Below are 17798 nucleotides of genomic sequence, written 5' to 3' on the forward strand. Positions count from 1 at the left end.
TTTATCATTATTAATATTTATTATTACTCAGCAGTTAAAACTAGAAAAGTACATTGGCGGTTATAAAAAAAACAGTCTAATAGTAAACATTTGAGCTGGAGTGCCTCCACAGGGCAAATGAAGCATAACACATGTCTCATTGAAACTAACTGAATGCATAGATGTGCTGAGTCCTCCAGTGAGAGATACTGCAGTAAACGCCATCTAAAATATCTGATAACACAGTAAAGAGCTGTCCATAGACATCAGACTTCTGGGATCAACTAGATATTAAATCGAGGCAGTCAAGGAAATTGTGTCAGCAGGTTGAATTTTGCAAGATAGCCAGCAACTGATGTAAGGAGCAGCGGCTCATCTCCAACCCTACGTAGCAGTGAGCTTGTAAATATTTTTATACAACCGTCCATACAGTCTATGGCCAACTTACCCGAATTCGAGAATGAGCTACAGTGCAAGGGTATGTAAAAGGTTAAATGTGCAATATTGTGCTAATAATAAAAGGTTATATTACGACTAAGGACGGTTTCACATGTCTGCCTTTCACAGTCCGAATACAGACCTCGAAGTCCGTAGAGTGAACGTCGGACATGTGAAACCAGCCAAACATATATTAAAGTATATAAATCTAATAGACCTCTCCCTTTGTCATGCTTTCCATGCAGCCCGACACCGATCTCTGCCAGCACAGACCAGTCATTGACCATCCTGTTGGCAATTCTGCGGCTTCTGCTGATGTTATGTCGACAGGGCAGCAGCTTCTCTTCCACTCTGCTCTGCTGACGTGGTGTGACTGGCGACATCATGCTGATTGACAGCCGGCTACCCATTGCCTAGCTGTGGTTAACCAGCTGTCAATCAGCATGACATCGGCAGTCATGTCCTGTTGACAGCACAGCCCGGGAGAAGAGCTGCTCTGTTGACGTGGAGCAGCCGAATCGCCGTCAGGAGATTCAGGGATCCATCAACAGTCTGGGGTTTATGATCACAGACTGTTAGCAAACAATGGGATATTCAGCTTTTGATTCTTAGTTATCTGTTGAGATGAGCAGTGCCAGACATGACACTGCTTATCCTCTCCTATTACAGCAATTACACCAGTTGTGGAAGTGTCGGTGATCTCCAGCATTCTCAATCTAGGAGTCACATCATTGACCAAATGCAACCATTTAAATACTCTACATATTTGCGCCTCGCTTTTAAGCCTGGCCGTCATCTGTATAAGTATTCAGACTTGAGTCCTTGGTTTTGATCATTCGTTGTTTAGTCCAAATTCCAGACAACTTGTAGATCACAATCCGACATCTTCTCTTTATAAACCTTATCAAAGTTCTCATTCTGCTCATCCGTCAGGTGGTTTTTCCAGTCTCCAACTACCCCTATAACCCAAGAAAGTATAGTGAAGATGATGCAACCTATGATCCGACACCAATGGTGTGTAGTAAGGCGATGGACTGTCCAACCAACGTCCTTCTACATGGACAATCTGACCGTAGACAAGACTTCTCCTCCAGAGCACTACGAGTTCTAGCAGCTACATTCCCAGGGTTCTGGCTATCTTTATCCCAGTCACATATTATTGGCATACCCAATCAATGGTGGAGAAACCTTTAATACTCACCTTTCCTCATGAACTTGCTCTGCTCATGGTCCAGTATCTCCCGGGGTATAAGTGTATAATTGACCATTACATTCTGGCTCATGACGGCAAAGTCACAGTGTTGTTCCACCTTATCCACCTCCTCAGAGTACATGGGACAACCAAGGAAACCGCACAGCTTCTTTATTGATCTTCTTAAATCCTATGAACATATGACAAAAAAAGTCATTAGAATTTTATTTTAGGGTGAGCAATGAGCACAAAACTGCCCCATGGGTGATCAAAAAAAGTACCAGAAAGAAAGAACATTTTCACTTTCCACTTGCTAGCCTCCCTATGACAACCCTTCCTGTGACATCCCCCATTTTGCTGTTGCTCACATGCTAATTAATTTAAAGAAAGTGGGGTAGATACCAATGTGGATGGTAAAGTAGATCTAGGACAACTATGACAGCTGTTCTATCATGGGGACACAACTAGTAAAGTTTTTCTCTCTCATGTGGCCTATGTTGCAATTAAAGAGGTTGTCCAGAATCATGCCATATTTGCCCAAAGTATTACAGCCCAGCTCAATGAGTGGAGCAGAACTGCAATATCACACACAACCTGTGCTGTTTTTAGAATAAACCATTCATGTTTTTCTAATCCTTTAAGAAAATTTTAAAAGGACCTATCGCTTGCCAAAAAAAGTGTAAAGTATTTCTTTACCTGGTGTAAGCGCTGCTGTTCTCCTGAATCCGTTGACGCTTTTATTTTGTTCCTACGCCTCTCCGTTCCTAAGATATGGCCTCATCTTCCCCACATATAAATCTAGTCTTTTAAACAACTGGGTGTGGTCCTCATGAATACGCCCACATAGAAGAGTTGAAGATCACACCCAGTTGGCTAAAAGACTAGATTTATGTACAAGGAAGAAGGGGCTATATCTCAGGAGCCGAGAAGCGCAGGAACAAAAGAAAAACATCGCCGGATTCAGGAGAACAGCGCCATTTACACCAGGTAAAAAAAAACCAACATATTTATGGCTTAAAACACAGAAAACGTGCTACTTTCGATTAGTCATTGAGTTGTTTGAAGATCTACAGTGAATTCAGTTAAGGGCTAAAAAACATTCCAGAGAGATCTCCTACCTTTTTCATATCTTCATATGTGATATAAAATATGTCCAAGTTCTTTTTTTCACTGTACCAGCCCTTCACATGGTCAAACCATGAGCCATAATACACTGAAATATACAAAAAAAGACACCAATAATGGAAAGGCCACAGGCGATCATGGCTGCCATGGTCATCTGACATTACATCTCACAGGGTTAGGATATCACTAGAATTGATGTGTGGTGCGGGTTTGATTACCAGACCCGCCACTGCTCACGAGAATGAAGGTGTTGTGTTCCCTTCATAGTTTCTATACTTCTTACACAATCAGCAGCTGTCTGGGTTCATACAGCATGGCCCCAGTCACTTTAATGGGGCTGGACTTGGTGCAGATGCTGCATAGCGGGTAATAGGGAGTGCCGTCGTGCAGAGAAAACTGTCAACTCAGCGGTGCGACCCCATCATTCTCAAAAGAAGCGGTGGTCCTGGTAGTCAGCCACCACACATCCTAATGGTATGCCATCACTTACACATCCTAATGGTATGCCATCACTTACACATCCTAATGGTAAGCCATCACTTTAACAGACGTGTCTCTATACGGAGGCAATGAGGAAAGCGGTGATCTGTGTCTCCTCTTTTTCAATACGAACTTTATATAAAAAAGGTTCATTTCTGCATAGGGAAATGGTTCTCTTTAATCCACCAGAAGTGGCTAAAATACAGCGGCCATTTTTATTTCATATGGTGCTGATACCAAGACCTAATCTCCCACTACCTCCCCACACAATCTCCAACCTATAACTTGTCCCCTCCATACATCTCTCATCAAACGTTCCTCAACCTCCGGACATGTAATCTCTTGTCCACCAGCGGTTCACAATCTCCGCTCTAGTTCATCCCAAAGGAGTCGGATGGGGTTGTGGTTCGGGCTCTCTGAAGCCGGTCATGTTTTTCCACCAAACTCCCCCTTCATGTTTGTATGGACCTTGTGTCCTGGGGACAGTCATGGGGAACAGAAAAGGGCGAATCTCAAACTGTTCCCACAAAGCTGGAAGCTACAATTGTCCAAAATGTCCACAAAGGAGCCGAGGAGGCTGCTCCTGATAACAGCCCATAGTTATCCCTCCACCATCTGTACAAGGGGCACAATGCAGTCAGTGGGTAACGTCTCCTAGAACCACCAAACCCAGACTCCTCCATCAGACCTCAGAGAAGTGTGATCCGTCACTGCGCAGAACATGTCTCCTCCAGAGTCCAGTGGTGGTGTCATTACACTACTCCATCCAATACTCGGCATTGTGCTTGGTGGTGTACGGCTGCATGCAGCTGCTCGGCCATGAAGCTCCTGGTGGGGGCGCAGTGTTTGTACTGATGTTATACTAGAGGAGGTCTGCAGTTATGGGGTCAGCAGAGTGTTGGTGACTTTTCGGCCCGCTGCTCCTCAGCACTCGGCCCCCCGCTCTGTAACCTTATGGGGTCTCCACTTCGTGGCTGAGTTGCTGCGGTTCCTTCCACTTCTCGATAATATTACTCACAGGTGATGGGGGAAGATTTAGGAGGGAAGAAATATATAGGACGGACTTGTTACCCCGGTGGCTGCTATTACAGAACCATCAGCCGCTCTGTCACATGTTTGTAAAGGCAGGTGGCATGGCGGGGTGTCCAGGTTATACATCGGGGGCGAGGGTCCAGAGATTATACATTGGGGGCATTAGAAATCAAAACTCAATTAAAACGTGCGGCCCAATACTTTTTTACTTCTAGTGTATTTCCACACATATATTCCCCGGTTGTCCCATAACCTGCTCTCTTCTTGTCTGCTCCTCATCCAATAATCTCCAAGACTTCTCCCGCGCTGCACTTATCCTCTGGAACTTTCTACCCCAACAAGTCAGACTCGCTCCTAAATTTCAAACTTTGAAAAGCTACCATGATGACCCCGCAATATGAGATCCCGCTGACCTGCCCTACCATCTCCTCTGCAGGAAACATTTTGCGTTATCTAAAAAGCCAAGTACATGTCCTGCGTCACACCCATCACATGTGTTTGAGATGTCCCCCTCTCCTCAGTTACATTTCTTGTCACCCATCTTTCCAAGACTCCTGAATGTAAACCTGCCTGATTTTGCAGTGGTGGAGGGTGATAGCACATTGCATTAATACTCAGAAGTACATTACTCCCCCGTCCCCTCTTAGCTTAGATATCAGACCTTTGCCTTCCAGGAAAAGTTCTAGGAATTCAGGAAACGATCCAGAGTCTGGCAGGAATTTGGCCATCTTATGGAAATAATAAAAAGACACCGCCACATCTTTGGGATTCCTCAGAATGTAGATGACCTGGGTGGATAAAAGTCTGGTTTGTAAATCGGCGTCTTCCACACACTGCAGTGCACACGGGTCTGAGGTGCAATACCACACACAGCCAAGAGACTAAAGTGGCGCTGTTTCTGACAGCCATATTTTTACTTGGTCATGAATATCAACTTTATATTAAAATTCTATTAAACTGTTTATCTATTTCAGGAAAACCTTGGTGATAAATTCAAGTATCATTTTATTTTTTTTATAGATCCAGCATGCACAGCAGTTTTTTTTATATCACATCGCCATCAAATAGAAATAAATGAGGCTTTGCTGGCATTCAGAAGTGTAAAAAAAACAAACCCAAATGACTGCTCCTGAAAGCAGATCTGTGATCAGATTTCACAATACAAACTGCACACATTACTACATAGATCTCCCGGACCTGATAAGTCTGATGTACTTGCTTTGAAAATCCATGTCAGAATGGCTGTATAATCCTAAAATAAAAATACGGATTTTATAAAGTTCAGCTGAAGGTGAACTCCTAAAATGTTCATTTTAATATTAGGCAGGGAAACGTTCACAAAGGATAATGCAGCCATTAGGATTTGGATTTTCATAGTAAGTACACCAGTCTCATCAGGATCAAACGTTTTATTTAATAATGTATGCAGATTGTAATGTAAAAACTGGAAAAAGTGTTAAAAGACACTAATAAAAGGGGAGACAGAGGAACAGTACAAAGCAGAATTGTTATTTGTTAGGAAACCCAAGGAGTTACTAAAATAGCCATTTCTGGAGAGATAACGGCTTCTCCTTAAAACCCCAGATCTATGAATACATTTCACTGTTCTGCAAAGTGTTATCTGTGGCACCATCATTTCTTCTTTCTTTAGTAGTCATTTCCTCTGCAAGAGGTGACATTTAAGTGACACCTAATTGTTCGCTCCAGGATGTATCTTAGCATCTTTGGTCGCATTCTGCTCTAGTTCCACGCATTGTAAGTCTACAAATACGGAAGAAAATGTGCACTCCATAAAAGAAATAAACTAGGTCAACTAATGTAACACTTTTTCAAAGATCCAAAACAAAGTACAGTAACTTTGCTTAAAGTCTTGATAAAAAAAACAAACACATTTTTTGTTTTCAGTGTACAATTATATTCAGATCCATAGGTGTTAGTGGTTACAGAGGGGGCACAAGAAGTTACAGAGGGGGCGCAAGAAGTCACAGGACTGATGCCAATCCGGAAGACGACTGTTTTCTTATTTTTTTAACTATTGAGAAGTAAATAAAAACTGTTGCTAAGTTGTTTCATTTTTTTTTGTTTTCGATTTTTAGATACATTAAAGCAATGAAATGTATCTCACAGAGGAAGTAAATATGGACAGGTATACAGAATATCTACAGCTCCAAAAAAAGGAAAAAAGAAAAGCACCTTTGCTTTAGACTTTTGCAAGGCTGGAGCCAGAGTGTTGCTCGGAAGGTGAGTGGTGATGACTCTGGGACCTTCTCCATCCTTTAGGGTATCCTTGAAGTACGTGTGCTCCAGCCATGGAGCGCGCATCCAGTTAGGCACAGAAGTCGCGATCTCTGGATCCCCTTGGCTGTAGATAAGCGTTAGGATCTCTTGCATCCAAGTGGTTCCTATAAGATTGACTCAAGATCAGATATCTTCTCAGATGGACTACACTAGTTTTTGCATAGCATGACATTTTAATATGCTTTCTTTACAGCAGTGCGCTATGCTATTTGAAGTCACCCATTGCCTAAAGGAAGTAGGATGTAAAGATGATGCTCCCCATATCCGTAAACTGTTGATCCCCGGAGCTTGAGAGCTCCAAATCCTCTGCATTGACATTAAATTTTGCCTGCCTACTGCCACCACTAGGGGGAGCTTCAGCACTTACTGCATCCTAAAAATGTGCATTACGCTCCCCCCTAGTGGTAGATGAGAACGGACACAATTTTATTTGATATCTGTCACATTTGTGCATATTTGGATTCTGTATCAAAAACGTTTGAAAAGTAACAGACAACTCTCACTTTTTTTTTTTAAAGACTTGCTTAACAAAATGATCCCCAAGTTACCTCCTGCTGAAAACCCGGCAAGGAAACCTGTTCATTTTCCCTGCAGAGGAAGAAACTAAGCAATGGCCATATAAAGTGGATCCATTCAGCCAGGATTCACATTACAAGGCTGGTGTACTTACTATGAAAATCCAGAAAGGCTTAATAATTAGTGATGAGTGAGTGTACTCGTTGCTCGGGTGACCTCCGAGTATTTGTTATTGCTCGGAGATATAGTTTTCATCGCCTCAGTTGCATGATTTATGGCTTCCAGTTAAGCTGAATACATGTAGGAATTCCCTAACAAACAGGCATTCCTCACATGTATTCAGCGTATATGGAAGCCGTAAATCATGCAACTGAGGTGATGAAAACTATATCTCCGAGCAATAACAAATACTCGGAGGTCAAACGAGCACACTCGCTCATCACTATTAATAATCTTTTTTCTCCTCAATATTAAAAAAGATCAATATGAACTCCTAAAAATGCTAATGTTATTATTAGGGAGGGAAACTTTCAAAAAATTACTATACAGCTATTTTGACATTGATTTTCAAAGTAAGTATACCAGCCTCATCAGGAGATTTATTTAATAATGTACCCAATTTCTATTGTGAAATCGGATGACACATCCACTCTGTACTCTGGCCAGGAGGTGAGGGTCCTATATGGGGGGTTTCCTTCCTTTCATAGAATGGGTTTTCTAAACGTGACAACTCCTTTAAAGAACAAAATGGTATTTACTTAGACACATGCAGGGAGAAGTGGACTTTGACTTGTCCCTACTTGTGTACTTTAGGACCCTTCTCTGTTTGCATTTTTCTCATTTCTTGAATTTTTTGGGGGGAAGTGTGACCGGAAACCTTTAGCATGGTGCATGTCAGACCGTCTGGTTTTACACTTGTGAAATTGAGTATACAAGGTACGGGACATCTCCGATGTGCCGATATACTGGAGTTTGTTATGTGATAGAGTCCTGGATGACCATGTGGATGGGGAACATCAGATTAAACCCAGCATTATCATGGAGACACTCCAAAGCTTGCAGATTGGTGGGGTCCGATTGTTAGGACAGCCACCAGTCCTGAGTGCGGGGCTTGGAGATGCCCCGACAGAATGAGGAGATGGTCGCGCACGACTATGCCATTGAATTAATTTAGTAGCATGCCGATCATACATGTCAGAGGGTCGCAAGAGATAGGAGCAAGTCCTTTCCAGAATGAATGGGTCCTGTTCTGGATCTAAAAATGATAAATGGTGAAATGTGCTACCTGGATGAGTCAGGCCGGCGTAAGGGAGCGTCTATCCGCTCTCGCTAATAGGGTCTCATTTAGGGGTCTTTATGATGTGCATGAAACAACACTTTAAGGGCGTATAACAGGGATGTCAATCACATCCCAGTGCACGGACTGGCCGGCGTCAGACTAAGATGACCTCAAAGGTTAATTATCTTCATTCTTTAAGGAAAATTCAAGTTTCCACCTGCAGACTACAGACTGCCCTAACCTTGCCTGCAGTCTGTAGCCGAAAAACCAAATGAAGGGTTAGTCTTTCCTTTGCACCCCTACTGGTATATTCTCCAGCAGGGATAGTCTTATGTAATGGGAGTGAAATTAATGAGCGAGTGTTACTCTAATATAATCGACCTTGGACAATGTGCGATTCCCAAGAACTGACGCACAAGCACATACATGTTCTGCACGTCGCTGCTGCTGAGTCAGTGTATCTGCAGCCAGTCCTCACACGCCTATGGAGCAGGGATTTTAGGGCCAGGAACCCCAATTTTACTGTTACACATTCACAGATTTTGCACAAGCCTTACTTTCTGCATTTTTCACCCCCTTTGATACTTTTCAGATTGATAGATTTATTATAATTTACTCTGGGAACGCTGGTCTTCATAAATATCCCCCAACATCCTTATCTTTAGCAGAGCAAGGGCAAATCTGACCCCTGAGAGCTGAGACCCCAATCCACAGAGGGCAGAGTGCTCCCTTTTTCCATGTCTCTAGACCATCTGTGAATATTTAAAGGGTTATTCATCCAAAAAACAAAAACTATTCATCTCCTATCCACTGGATAGGAAAGAAGTTGCTGATCGCTGGGACCTTCAGCAATCTCTAGAGTGGGGGTTCTTCAGCCTCCGCTCCATTCATTGTCCATGGGACTGTTCGGCTGTTTACGACAGTCCCATGGACAATAAATAGAGCACCTCTGCTCCATACAAGACGGGGCTGCAGAGCCCAGTCCTCCGATTCTGGGGATTGTTAGAACCCCAGCCACCGGTAACGATAGAGGATAACTATATTTTCGGGTGGTAATAATTGCAGGAGGGGAATGGGGTTGTACCGTGACCTCAATAGTACCAAGGATAGCAATTGGAAATTAGATTATTCGATTTATTCTACGGATTATCACTGCCGATTTAACTCCTTGCATAGGGTGCAACTTTTATGCATTGTATTCCACAATACAATGATTTTTAGTGGGGTTTTTTTAAATTATTTGGGAAAACCTTTAGTACAAAAATCCCTTACAGCCTTTGTTTTGTTCAGCCGGAGGAGTGTAACTAGACCAGGGCAAAGGCTCATCTACCTAAATATCTTTACCACCCCACCTCTTGCCAAAACTTTTCCATAAGGCGCTTCCATTCTGAGTATTGCTCTTTATGCATTTATTCCCGCTTTACATAACACATGGGTAAAACGTGCCATTCCTACCTGACTTGGGGTAGGTAACGATCACCACGTCTCCTGCCCTGAACTCGAACTCCTGGGCGTACTGCAAGGACTGTGGGGTGTGCAGATGCCCCGGTAGTTGAACCCCAGCAAATTCTTCTGTGACATCCATCCTGTCCATAGTGACTGGAGGAGGAAGAGCAAAGGTTTACATAGGAAATGCATTGCATAAGTCACACATTCTTGCATTATTTGTACTTCCTACCTTTTGTACTCAATATGTTTTCTGCTTCTTTTTTAGAAAAGTTTAAGCAACTTCTGTCTCTGCCAACGTCAGGAAGTGGTGTCGCCTCTCCTAGTTGGACAGCGGCCAGCAGATTGTGTAGGGTCTTGGTAAATGGAAGTCATCAGGGTACTGGGGGGAGTGCTACAAAGCCTCCACCGTGAACACTCTCACTGCCTCCTTGTGACGGAAGCAGAAGTTCGTCCTTCTTTTACACCCTCACGTGTCCCTTTTTGGAATTTTTTTACAGCAGATTTACATTAATACATTTCTCCATTCATTGTCTGATTGCACCAAAACCTTTATTCCTGGTTTTTGCTTATTTGAGGTTTAGACGTTTGTACTTTAAGTCTCATCATGTGATACATCGATTAAAAAGTGATGGATCTGCACTAGAAATCAAATCTTTGCACCCAGAACCATAAGACTATGCTCACATGGTGCGTTTTTCAAACTTTTTTTTTTATACTGCATTTTTTTTTCTGCTGCTTTTTACAGCACCAACAAAATCTGAGATTTCAGAAACCTCGGGTTTTCTTTTTCCTGACCGAATTTGAGAACTGTAAAATTTTTTTCTGAAATCTGCAGCATATTAGTTCTTTCATCATTTTTGCAGAGTTTCTTCACCCATGAGAAAGTGAAAAACGCAGGAACGATATTTTTCGGAGGTGTTTTTTGCAGCATTTTCGGTAAATAAAACTAATTTTATTAAACATGTGCTCTACAGAAAGCACACATGTAATCCACGCCTAAAAAATGCTGAAAAACTTGTTTTTCGTGCCAAGAGAGCAGATTTTGGCTGCAGAAAAAAAATCACAGCAAAATCGCTGCGTGTGAGCATAGCCCAAAGCTATTCACACATATTGCGTCTTCAGTGCAAATTGTTCCACTGCGTACCTGCAGTTTTTCTGCAACAGCATAGGCGTTCCATGTGTATTTTGTTGTGCAGTTTTGGTACAGAATTCACACTTTCCGTTGCAGAAGGGTTAAATCTAGGCTGATTCTACACAAAGAATTACCATGCTAAAAATTTTAAGGGAATCTGTCACCAAGTTTTTGCTGCCTCATCTGAGAGCAGCACAATGTAGGAACAGAGACCCTGATTCCAGCCATGTATCACGTATTTAACTGGGTGCAGCAGTTGTGAAACAATCAGAATTCTTAGATGTAGCAGAGCTTAGAAAGCTAACCGCACCTACACCACAGCTTTCTGTGTACATTGTCTATTGACATCGAGCTGCTTATCAGAGGTGGCATGGTCGGACCAGGGCTCACGTGCACTGTGGTCAGGGCAATGATAATCTCCTAGTCATAAAACCTTAATTGTTAGTAAATAACAGCATAATAAGTCACGCATGGTTGAAATCTGTGTTTCAGCCTCTATCGCCTGCTGTCTTCAGATTACTTGGCAAAAACCTGCTGACATATTCCCGTTAAGGCTGGAATCACAGTAGTCTATGGCATCGGATGTGATACACTAAAGACAGTCATCTCCAGCTCTGCTGCAAGCGTCAGCCAAGTGTCAGTGTATTGTGCTCCAAGAATCGCAGCACAGGTGTGGAGGAGACGGAGAAAGTAATTTCTCCATCTGCTCCATTGAATGTACTGTCTTTTTTTCACACCATTAAATCATGAAGAAAACAAAACGTTGGCAAACTGCCCCCCCCCCCCCAAAAAAAATGTCTTGGGGTATTTTAACACCTGTCCGATGTTGGGTGTAATAATACACCCATGTCGGACTCCCCCCTGTTTGGTGCGTGCTCAGCGCTGAGCCCACACCTTTCCGAGCACATGTCAGCCGATCCATACAGATGACATGTGCCTGCAACAACCACAGGTAGAATTTAACTCGCGCTTACTGGAGTCCTTTATCCTGCCCACCAGTGACCCCCGTCATATGATTGTGGGTCAGCATGATCACCAGAGGTCTCCAGCAGACCGCTATGGTTGTCATAGCCAGATTGCTATGAGCTCATAGCGCTCATAGCAAGTTAGCATTTCTGCTACATACAAGCGATCTGATCACTGTCTGTATGTAGCAGAAGAGATCGAAGTATTGCAACTTCTAGTCTCCCATGGAGACTATTGAAACATGCAAAAAAAAAAATATATATATATATATATATATATATATATATATATATATATATATATATATATATATATATATATATATATATTATAATATTACAAAAATAAAAAAATATAGAAGTTAAAATCACCCCCCTTTCGCCCCATTCAAAATAAGAAAAAAATCCAAACATACACATATTTGGTTTTTGGGTTTTTCCCCCCCATTTTCCAGTACATGATATATTAAAACCAATGGTGATGTTGAAAAGTACAACTCGTCCAGCAAAAAAAACAAGCCCTCACATGGCCATATTGACCGAAAAAAAAAAAAAAGTTATGACTCTGGGAAGGAGGGGAGCGAAAAAAGAAAATGCAAAACCAAAAATACCTCCAGTGGTGAAGGGGTTAAAACAAGTGGCACATCCAAAACCAGTCATCATAACTGGTATACAGTACAACAAAAAATGTATTATATAGAATGACAATACATTTATCATATAAAATACACACAAGTGAAAAAAAAAAAAATCATGAAGGCTGCCTATAAGGGCTGTCCCACACGTCCAGATAATTCCGGTACCGGAATAAATCGGTACCGGAGTTATCCGTGTCCGTGTGCCTGGGAACTCACGGAGGCCATACCTGCGGCACACGTGTGCCGCCCGTATGGCGAGTGGGTACCACACGGAGCGTGTGGTACCCACTCTGCATGGTGCTGAAGCTGCGATTCATATCATCCCTGCAGCAACGTTTGCTGCAGGGAAAATATGAAGAATAGTGTTTAAAATAAAGATCCATGTGTCCGCCCCCCCCCGCTGGTCAGAAAATACTCACCCGGATCCCCCGTCGGCAGTCGCTCCTTCCTGGTCTGGCCGCGGCTTACTGTATGCGGTCACGTGGGGCCGCTCATTTACACTCATGAATAGGCGGCTCCGCCCCTATTGGAGGTGGAGCCACATATTCATGAGTGTAATCGGCCGCATACAGTAGAGAAGCCGCGGCCAGACCAGGAAGGAGCGACTGCCGACGGGGGATCCGGGTGAGTATTTTCTGACCAGCGGGGGGGGCGCACAGGGGGTGGGGGGGCGGCGGACACATGGATCTTTATTTTAAACACTATCATTCATATTTTCTCTGTAGCAAACGCTGCTACAGGGAACATATGAATGGCGGCTTCAGCACCATGTGGGGGGGGGACAGCGCTTACTGTAGCGCTGTCTCCGGCACGCCACACGGACCCCAGACGGAGAATGTCCGTGTGAGGTCCGTGTTTTACACGGACCCATTGACTCTATTGGGTCCGTGTAATCCGTGCGCTCCCACGAACACTGACATGTCTCCGTGTTTGGCACACGGAGACACGGTCCGCACACGGTCCGCACAAAATCAATGACATCTGAACAGATGCATTGATTTTTATGGGTCTACGTGTGTCAGTGTCTCCGGTACGGGAGGAAACTGTCACCTCACGTACCGGAGCCACTGACGTGTGAAACCGGCCTAATATAGTGAAAAATACTCCAGCCCGGAGCCAACTTATTAATGGAAGCAGCGCCCCCCAAATAAGTGATACATTAGGCACAATGTATACAAATAAGTAAGGCAATAAATATAAACAATAATAATAATAATAATAATTTTATTTAGGCCATGTTCACACGATTCTTTTTTTGATCCTTTTTTTTATCCTTTTTTTTTTTTCAGGTCCTGATTTGGAAAACCCGCAGTGCAAAACTGCACTGCTGATTTTCCTGCAGTTTCTTCTGCAGATTCCTCTGCGGGTTTTCAACAGCACTTTCCTATTGGTGCCTGTTGAAAACAGGAGCTGAATCCGCAGAAAGAAGTGACATGGTACTTCTTTTTTTCTGCAGGCAAATCCTCGCGGATTTGCCTGAGAAAAAAAGGATAGTGGGCACAGCGGTTTTTGTTTTCCATAGAGTAACATTGGACTGTACCCTGCATGGAAAAAGGACCTGAAAAAAAAAGGATAAAAAAAAGGATCAAAAAAAGGATCGTGTGAACATAGCCTTATATAGCTCCAACATATTCCGCAGCGCTTAACAACAAGCAAGATTAAACCATAGTAGCAAAATGAGAAAAACAAGACTAGATGAAGCAATACCCAGATACTCGATCCGCGAAAATCTGCCAACATGTGAGCCACCCCATAGACTATAGTACGTGTTCCACCTGTCTGAATGAGGCCTTACTTAAAACTTTTTGGGCCTATGGTCAAGTCTGTATAAGAACTTTTTGGGTAAAGTCCCAGTGTGGCTAAGACCAACTGCTGACGATCACTCATGCGAACAGGTGAGTGAGCTTGGAGGTAACGCCTGGAGTGTCACCGCAAACCTGTGCGCCCATCAGCTCCCTCTAGAGGAAGTATAGTTCTACTGATTGACTTAAACTATGGACACTTGCACTCTGACAACTCAATGTATTGTACTGGACTCTGCACCTGAAGCAGTAAAGCCAGTGAGTAGAGCTGCAATGAATCCCAGCATAGTCCTTGCCATGTACAAAATCTGTTCTGTGTCTGTAGAGCAAATGTGTCTGGATGAGTCTGCAGCCCAGGGTGATAAGATGGTATCTGCAGTGCGGACATGAAGGAATTTGGAGTTTTTTTTTCATTTGCACACATTCCTATACTGAGATCATCTCTGCGCGGCTGCACTGCACAGGATGGAGACGTGCAGGCTTTCTTATGTTCATATCTTCTTTCTTACAACGTTTTTCAAAAATATTTTACTAGTGAGGATTAAAGGTGTTGTCTTACATTAGGACAAGGATTTAAAAAAACAAAACAAAAACAAAAAAACAGCGCCACTCTTGTACATAGGTTGAATTCGGTATTGCAACCATTCAGGTAAATATACAAATACAGCAAAGTGGACCAAGACAATATCTGACCTCTACTGGTGTAATGCGGCTCTCATCTCTCACAATCCAAGCGGTTGCCATAGAGAAGCTACAATTAGTTTTTTCCAACACACGTACAGACAAGCGATCGGACTAGACGTGATGTAAGATGCAACCTTGTGCATTTGCGAACAAAACCTCCTACTCAGCGAGGAACTCCCTAAACTTTTCAGTTTTTTGAAGTTCGCTCTTAAAAACATCTAAAAAAAAAATGACTTCCAGTATTATCCAATTACACCCCGGCGCCGACTTCTATCTTTAGACTAAAGAATAAACATGGAAAAAAGGAGTGAGTCATGGGAGACTAAGCAACTTTGGAAAGTTTGGTAATGCTTGGAGTAGTAGTTCCACAAGGGATGAGGGACACGGGTTGCCGGTCACTGGGGTCAAAGGAAAACTATATGGAATTGTTTAAAAATATATATGTAATTGTCAACTATTCATCAGAGCATGTGGATTAAAAGTTGGAAAATGTGTTAAGTGTGACATATATATATCCCTAATACCTCTCCCACCAGTGCCCCACCAGGGGTCTTACAGACTCCCACTTATCCAATCTGACCAATTATACAGGAACATTAGTTCATTACTTGGCAGATTCATCTTTACTTATGTTTGCAAGTGATTTGTCTAATGTGGAAAGGAAAATGTGATCTCAGACACTGGGGAATGACTCTGCCCAGATGTGGGATGGCGTTAGTGATGGTGCAGCTGGTACACAGCGGGATTATTATCCAGTGTAAAATCCGGAAAGTGACACTTATATATACAGCCTGTCCGAATATATTCTCCCATCAAACATGAGCCAAGTCGCTGTAACAAACACCGAATTCATCTACACCCGGCCCCTACTGTTCTCACATTGGTCTGCAACCTGTGACTCTCCAAAACCACAACTCCTAGTGTCCTGACTGGCAGCATGCTGATGTGGGGCGCTCAAGGCTCCTGTCACTTTGGGGTCATGGTAATAACTCCAGGAGACTTCACTTTAAACTCACGCTTACTGATGAAGTCTCTGACAGAGGCGTCGTGCACAAGTGTGTCAGTGGCATGCCCCGAGTGCACTTCCATGCTAATTTCCATGTGGCACCAAATGTTTCTATTGCTTCTATTGTTGTACTAGGACCTACTGTATGCAACCCTCCTATTCATTTCAGTACGGGCTATATTGGCATTATAATATAAACCAGTATAACACTCACTGTAACAAATCCTGAACTCCTGAATCTTGTTTGCCTCCAACCATCCTGGATCCTATGAGACATTCACAGATTTAGGAAACTGTCCTCTGTTCCAGAAGGTCAGGGTCATGTCCTGGTTTCAACTGTATCAGCATTCTCAGGATGCCGTCGGCTCTCTGCTACACAATCTAGCCCGTGTGTGTCCCCTGCCGTATCTAGGACCCATTCTGGGTTTCTATAGCGAGAGCGCTCCAACAATAATATCATGGACACCAGTGACTTATATGGTGAATGGTTGTACAGGTTCTTTCCCATTGAAATAGAGACATAAGTCCACACTCACCCCGTTTATGTCAAGTTACCACCAATCCTGCTTCAAATATCAGTCGGCAATAACCTACATCTCCAGTAATGTAATTTAATGCAGGTTTCCCAAAATTCTGAATGATAAAATCTCTTTTATTATGCCAGGGTGCACTAGCAGCTCCGCTGATATTGTCAATGAAACTTGTCCTAGGATGTATATAAAAGGAATCTGCCACCTTAATGTAGTGACGCAGACACTTTCCAGTGATCTGTCATGGAAACTGATGGGTTATTTGACTATGGTGGCACCTAGCATAATTGCACTTTATTGGTTGAAGAACTCATGGAGAGGTGGGTGCACAAGAGCAGTGGTCTTAGGCAACAAATTTTGTGGGCGCTATTGCCGTCCCAACCGCCAAATGAGTCACCGCTCTGAGCGTTATTGAACACTAATAAATTTTACACTTTTACATACTTTTTTCTAACCCCAATTTGGACTAGGGTTAGGGCTAGGACTGGCATTAGAGCTAAGGTTAGGGTAATACAATTTTACATACCTGTCCCAGATCCGTACCTTGCTTCCCTTTCCCCGATCTGCTGGACTCTTCTGTACTCCACATCGGGCTCTGTAGATGGCCCAGCGTGATCTCATATGAGCATCATCCCAGGTCTATATAAGGCTCATCGAGACTCACCCTTGTGTGTTGGTATTGCATTAAGACTCCTGTATTGCTAGACTTTGGCTTGCTACTCAGCTTCTGCTGCATGCCTCCACCTGCCTGCAATTTCCTGCACATAGCCTGCCTGCGGTTTCCTGCAATCCACTTGCTTATAGTTTCCTGATATCCTCCACCTGCCTGTGGCTTCAAGACGTCCTCCACCTGTCTGCAGTTTCCTGCACCCCACCTGTTTGCCTATGGTTTCCTGATGTCCTCCTGCTTGCCTGTGGTTTCATGATTTTCTCCTTCCTGCCTACGGGTTCCTGACATCCTCCTGCCTGCCTGCGGTTTCCTAACGTCCCCCTGCCTGCCTGCTTTTTCCTGTCATCCTCTCGCCTACCTGCTGTCTCCCACACTTCGCCTACCTGCCTGCAGTTCCGTGTGACCCATCTATCTGCTCCACTGACGCCCGTGGTCCGTTTACCCACCTAGACCTTGGAGGATCCACCTCACCAGGTGAGTATAACACATACAAATGTAATAAAATATTTAAAGTTAATAAAAGATAAATCTTAACAATGTCTAACTTTTTATTTTTATAATTTTTGGTCTGATTTCAGCAAAA

At 43.2% G+C, this 17798-nt stretch overlaps 1 protein-coding gene across 3 annotated transcripts; it reads right to left on the reverse strand.

Moving 5' to 3' along the window:
• LOC143807175 (sulfotransferase 2B1-like) lies at positions 1-17322 on the reverse strand. Of its 3 annotated transcripts, none has more exons than XM_077288452.1 (7): positions 17072-17322; positions 9795-9938; positions 6440-6648; positions 4908-5034; positions 2728-2822; positions 1619-1799; positions 1-1376 (listed from the first exon to the last, which is right to left on the reverse strand). In XM_077288452.1, the coding sequence occupies exons 2-7, from the start codon at positions 9931-9933 to the stop codon at positions 1261-1263; spliced, it is 867 nt and encodes a 288-aa protein (XP_077144567.1). In that variant the 5' UTR covers positions 9934-9938; positions 17072-17322; the 3' UTR covers positions 1-1260. The 3 variants fall into 3 exon arrangements, with proteins under 3 accessions (XP_077144567.1, XP_077144566.1, XP_077144565.1); XM_077288451.1 differs by lacking the exon at positions 17072-17322 and adding an exon at positions 14231-14466; XM_077288450.1 differs by lacking the exon at positions 17072-17322 and adding an exon at positions 10018-10218.
• Between the last annotated feature and the right edge of the window lie 476 nt (positions 17323-17798).

The sequence above is a fragment of the Ranitomeya variabilis genome, chromosome 2, assembly GCF_051348905.1.
Source record: "Ranitomeya variabilis isolate aRanVar5 chromosome 2, aRanVar5.hap1, whole genome shotgun sequence".
Classification (NCBI taxonomy): Eukaryota; Metazoa; Chordata; class Amphibia; order Anura; family Dendrobatidae; genus Ranitomeya; species Ranitomeya variabilis.

Bases quoted from the DNA above. Each gene is read 5' to 3' on its own strand.
- LOC143807175 (XM_077288452.1), bottom strand. From the start codon at position 9,933: ATGGACAGGATGGATGTCACAGAAGAATTTGCTGGGGTTCAACTACCG. The intron at 5,035-6,439 runs GTGCTTTTCTTT...TTATCCACCCAG, and splicing joins TGCAAAAGTCTAAAGCAAAG to GTCATCTACATTCTGAGGAA. The intron at 1,377-1,618 runs GTGAGTATTAAA...CTTGGGTTATAG, and splicing joins GAGCAAGTTCATGAGGAAAG to GGGTAGTTGGAGACTGGAAA.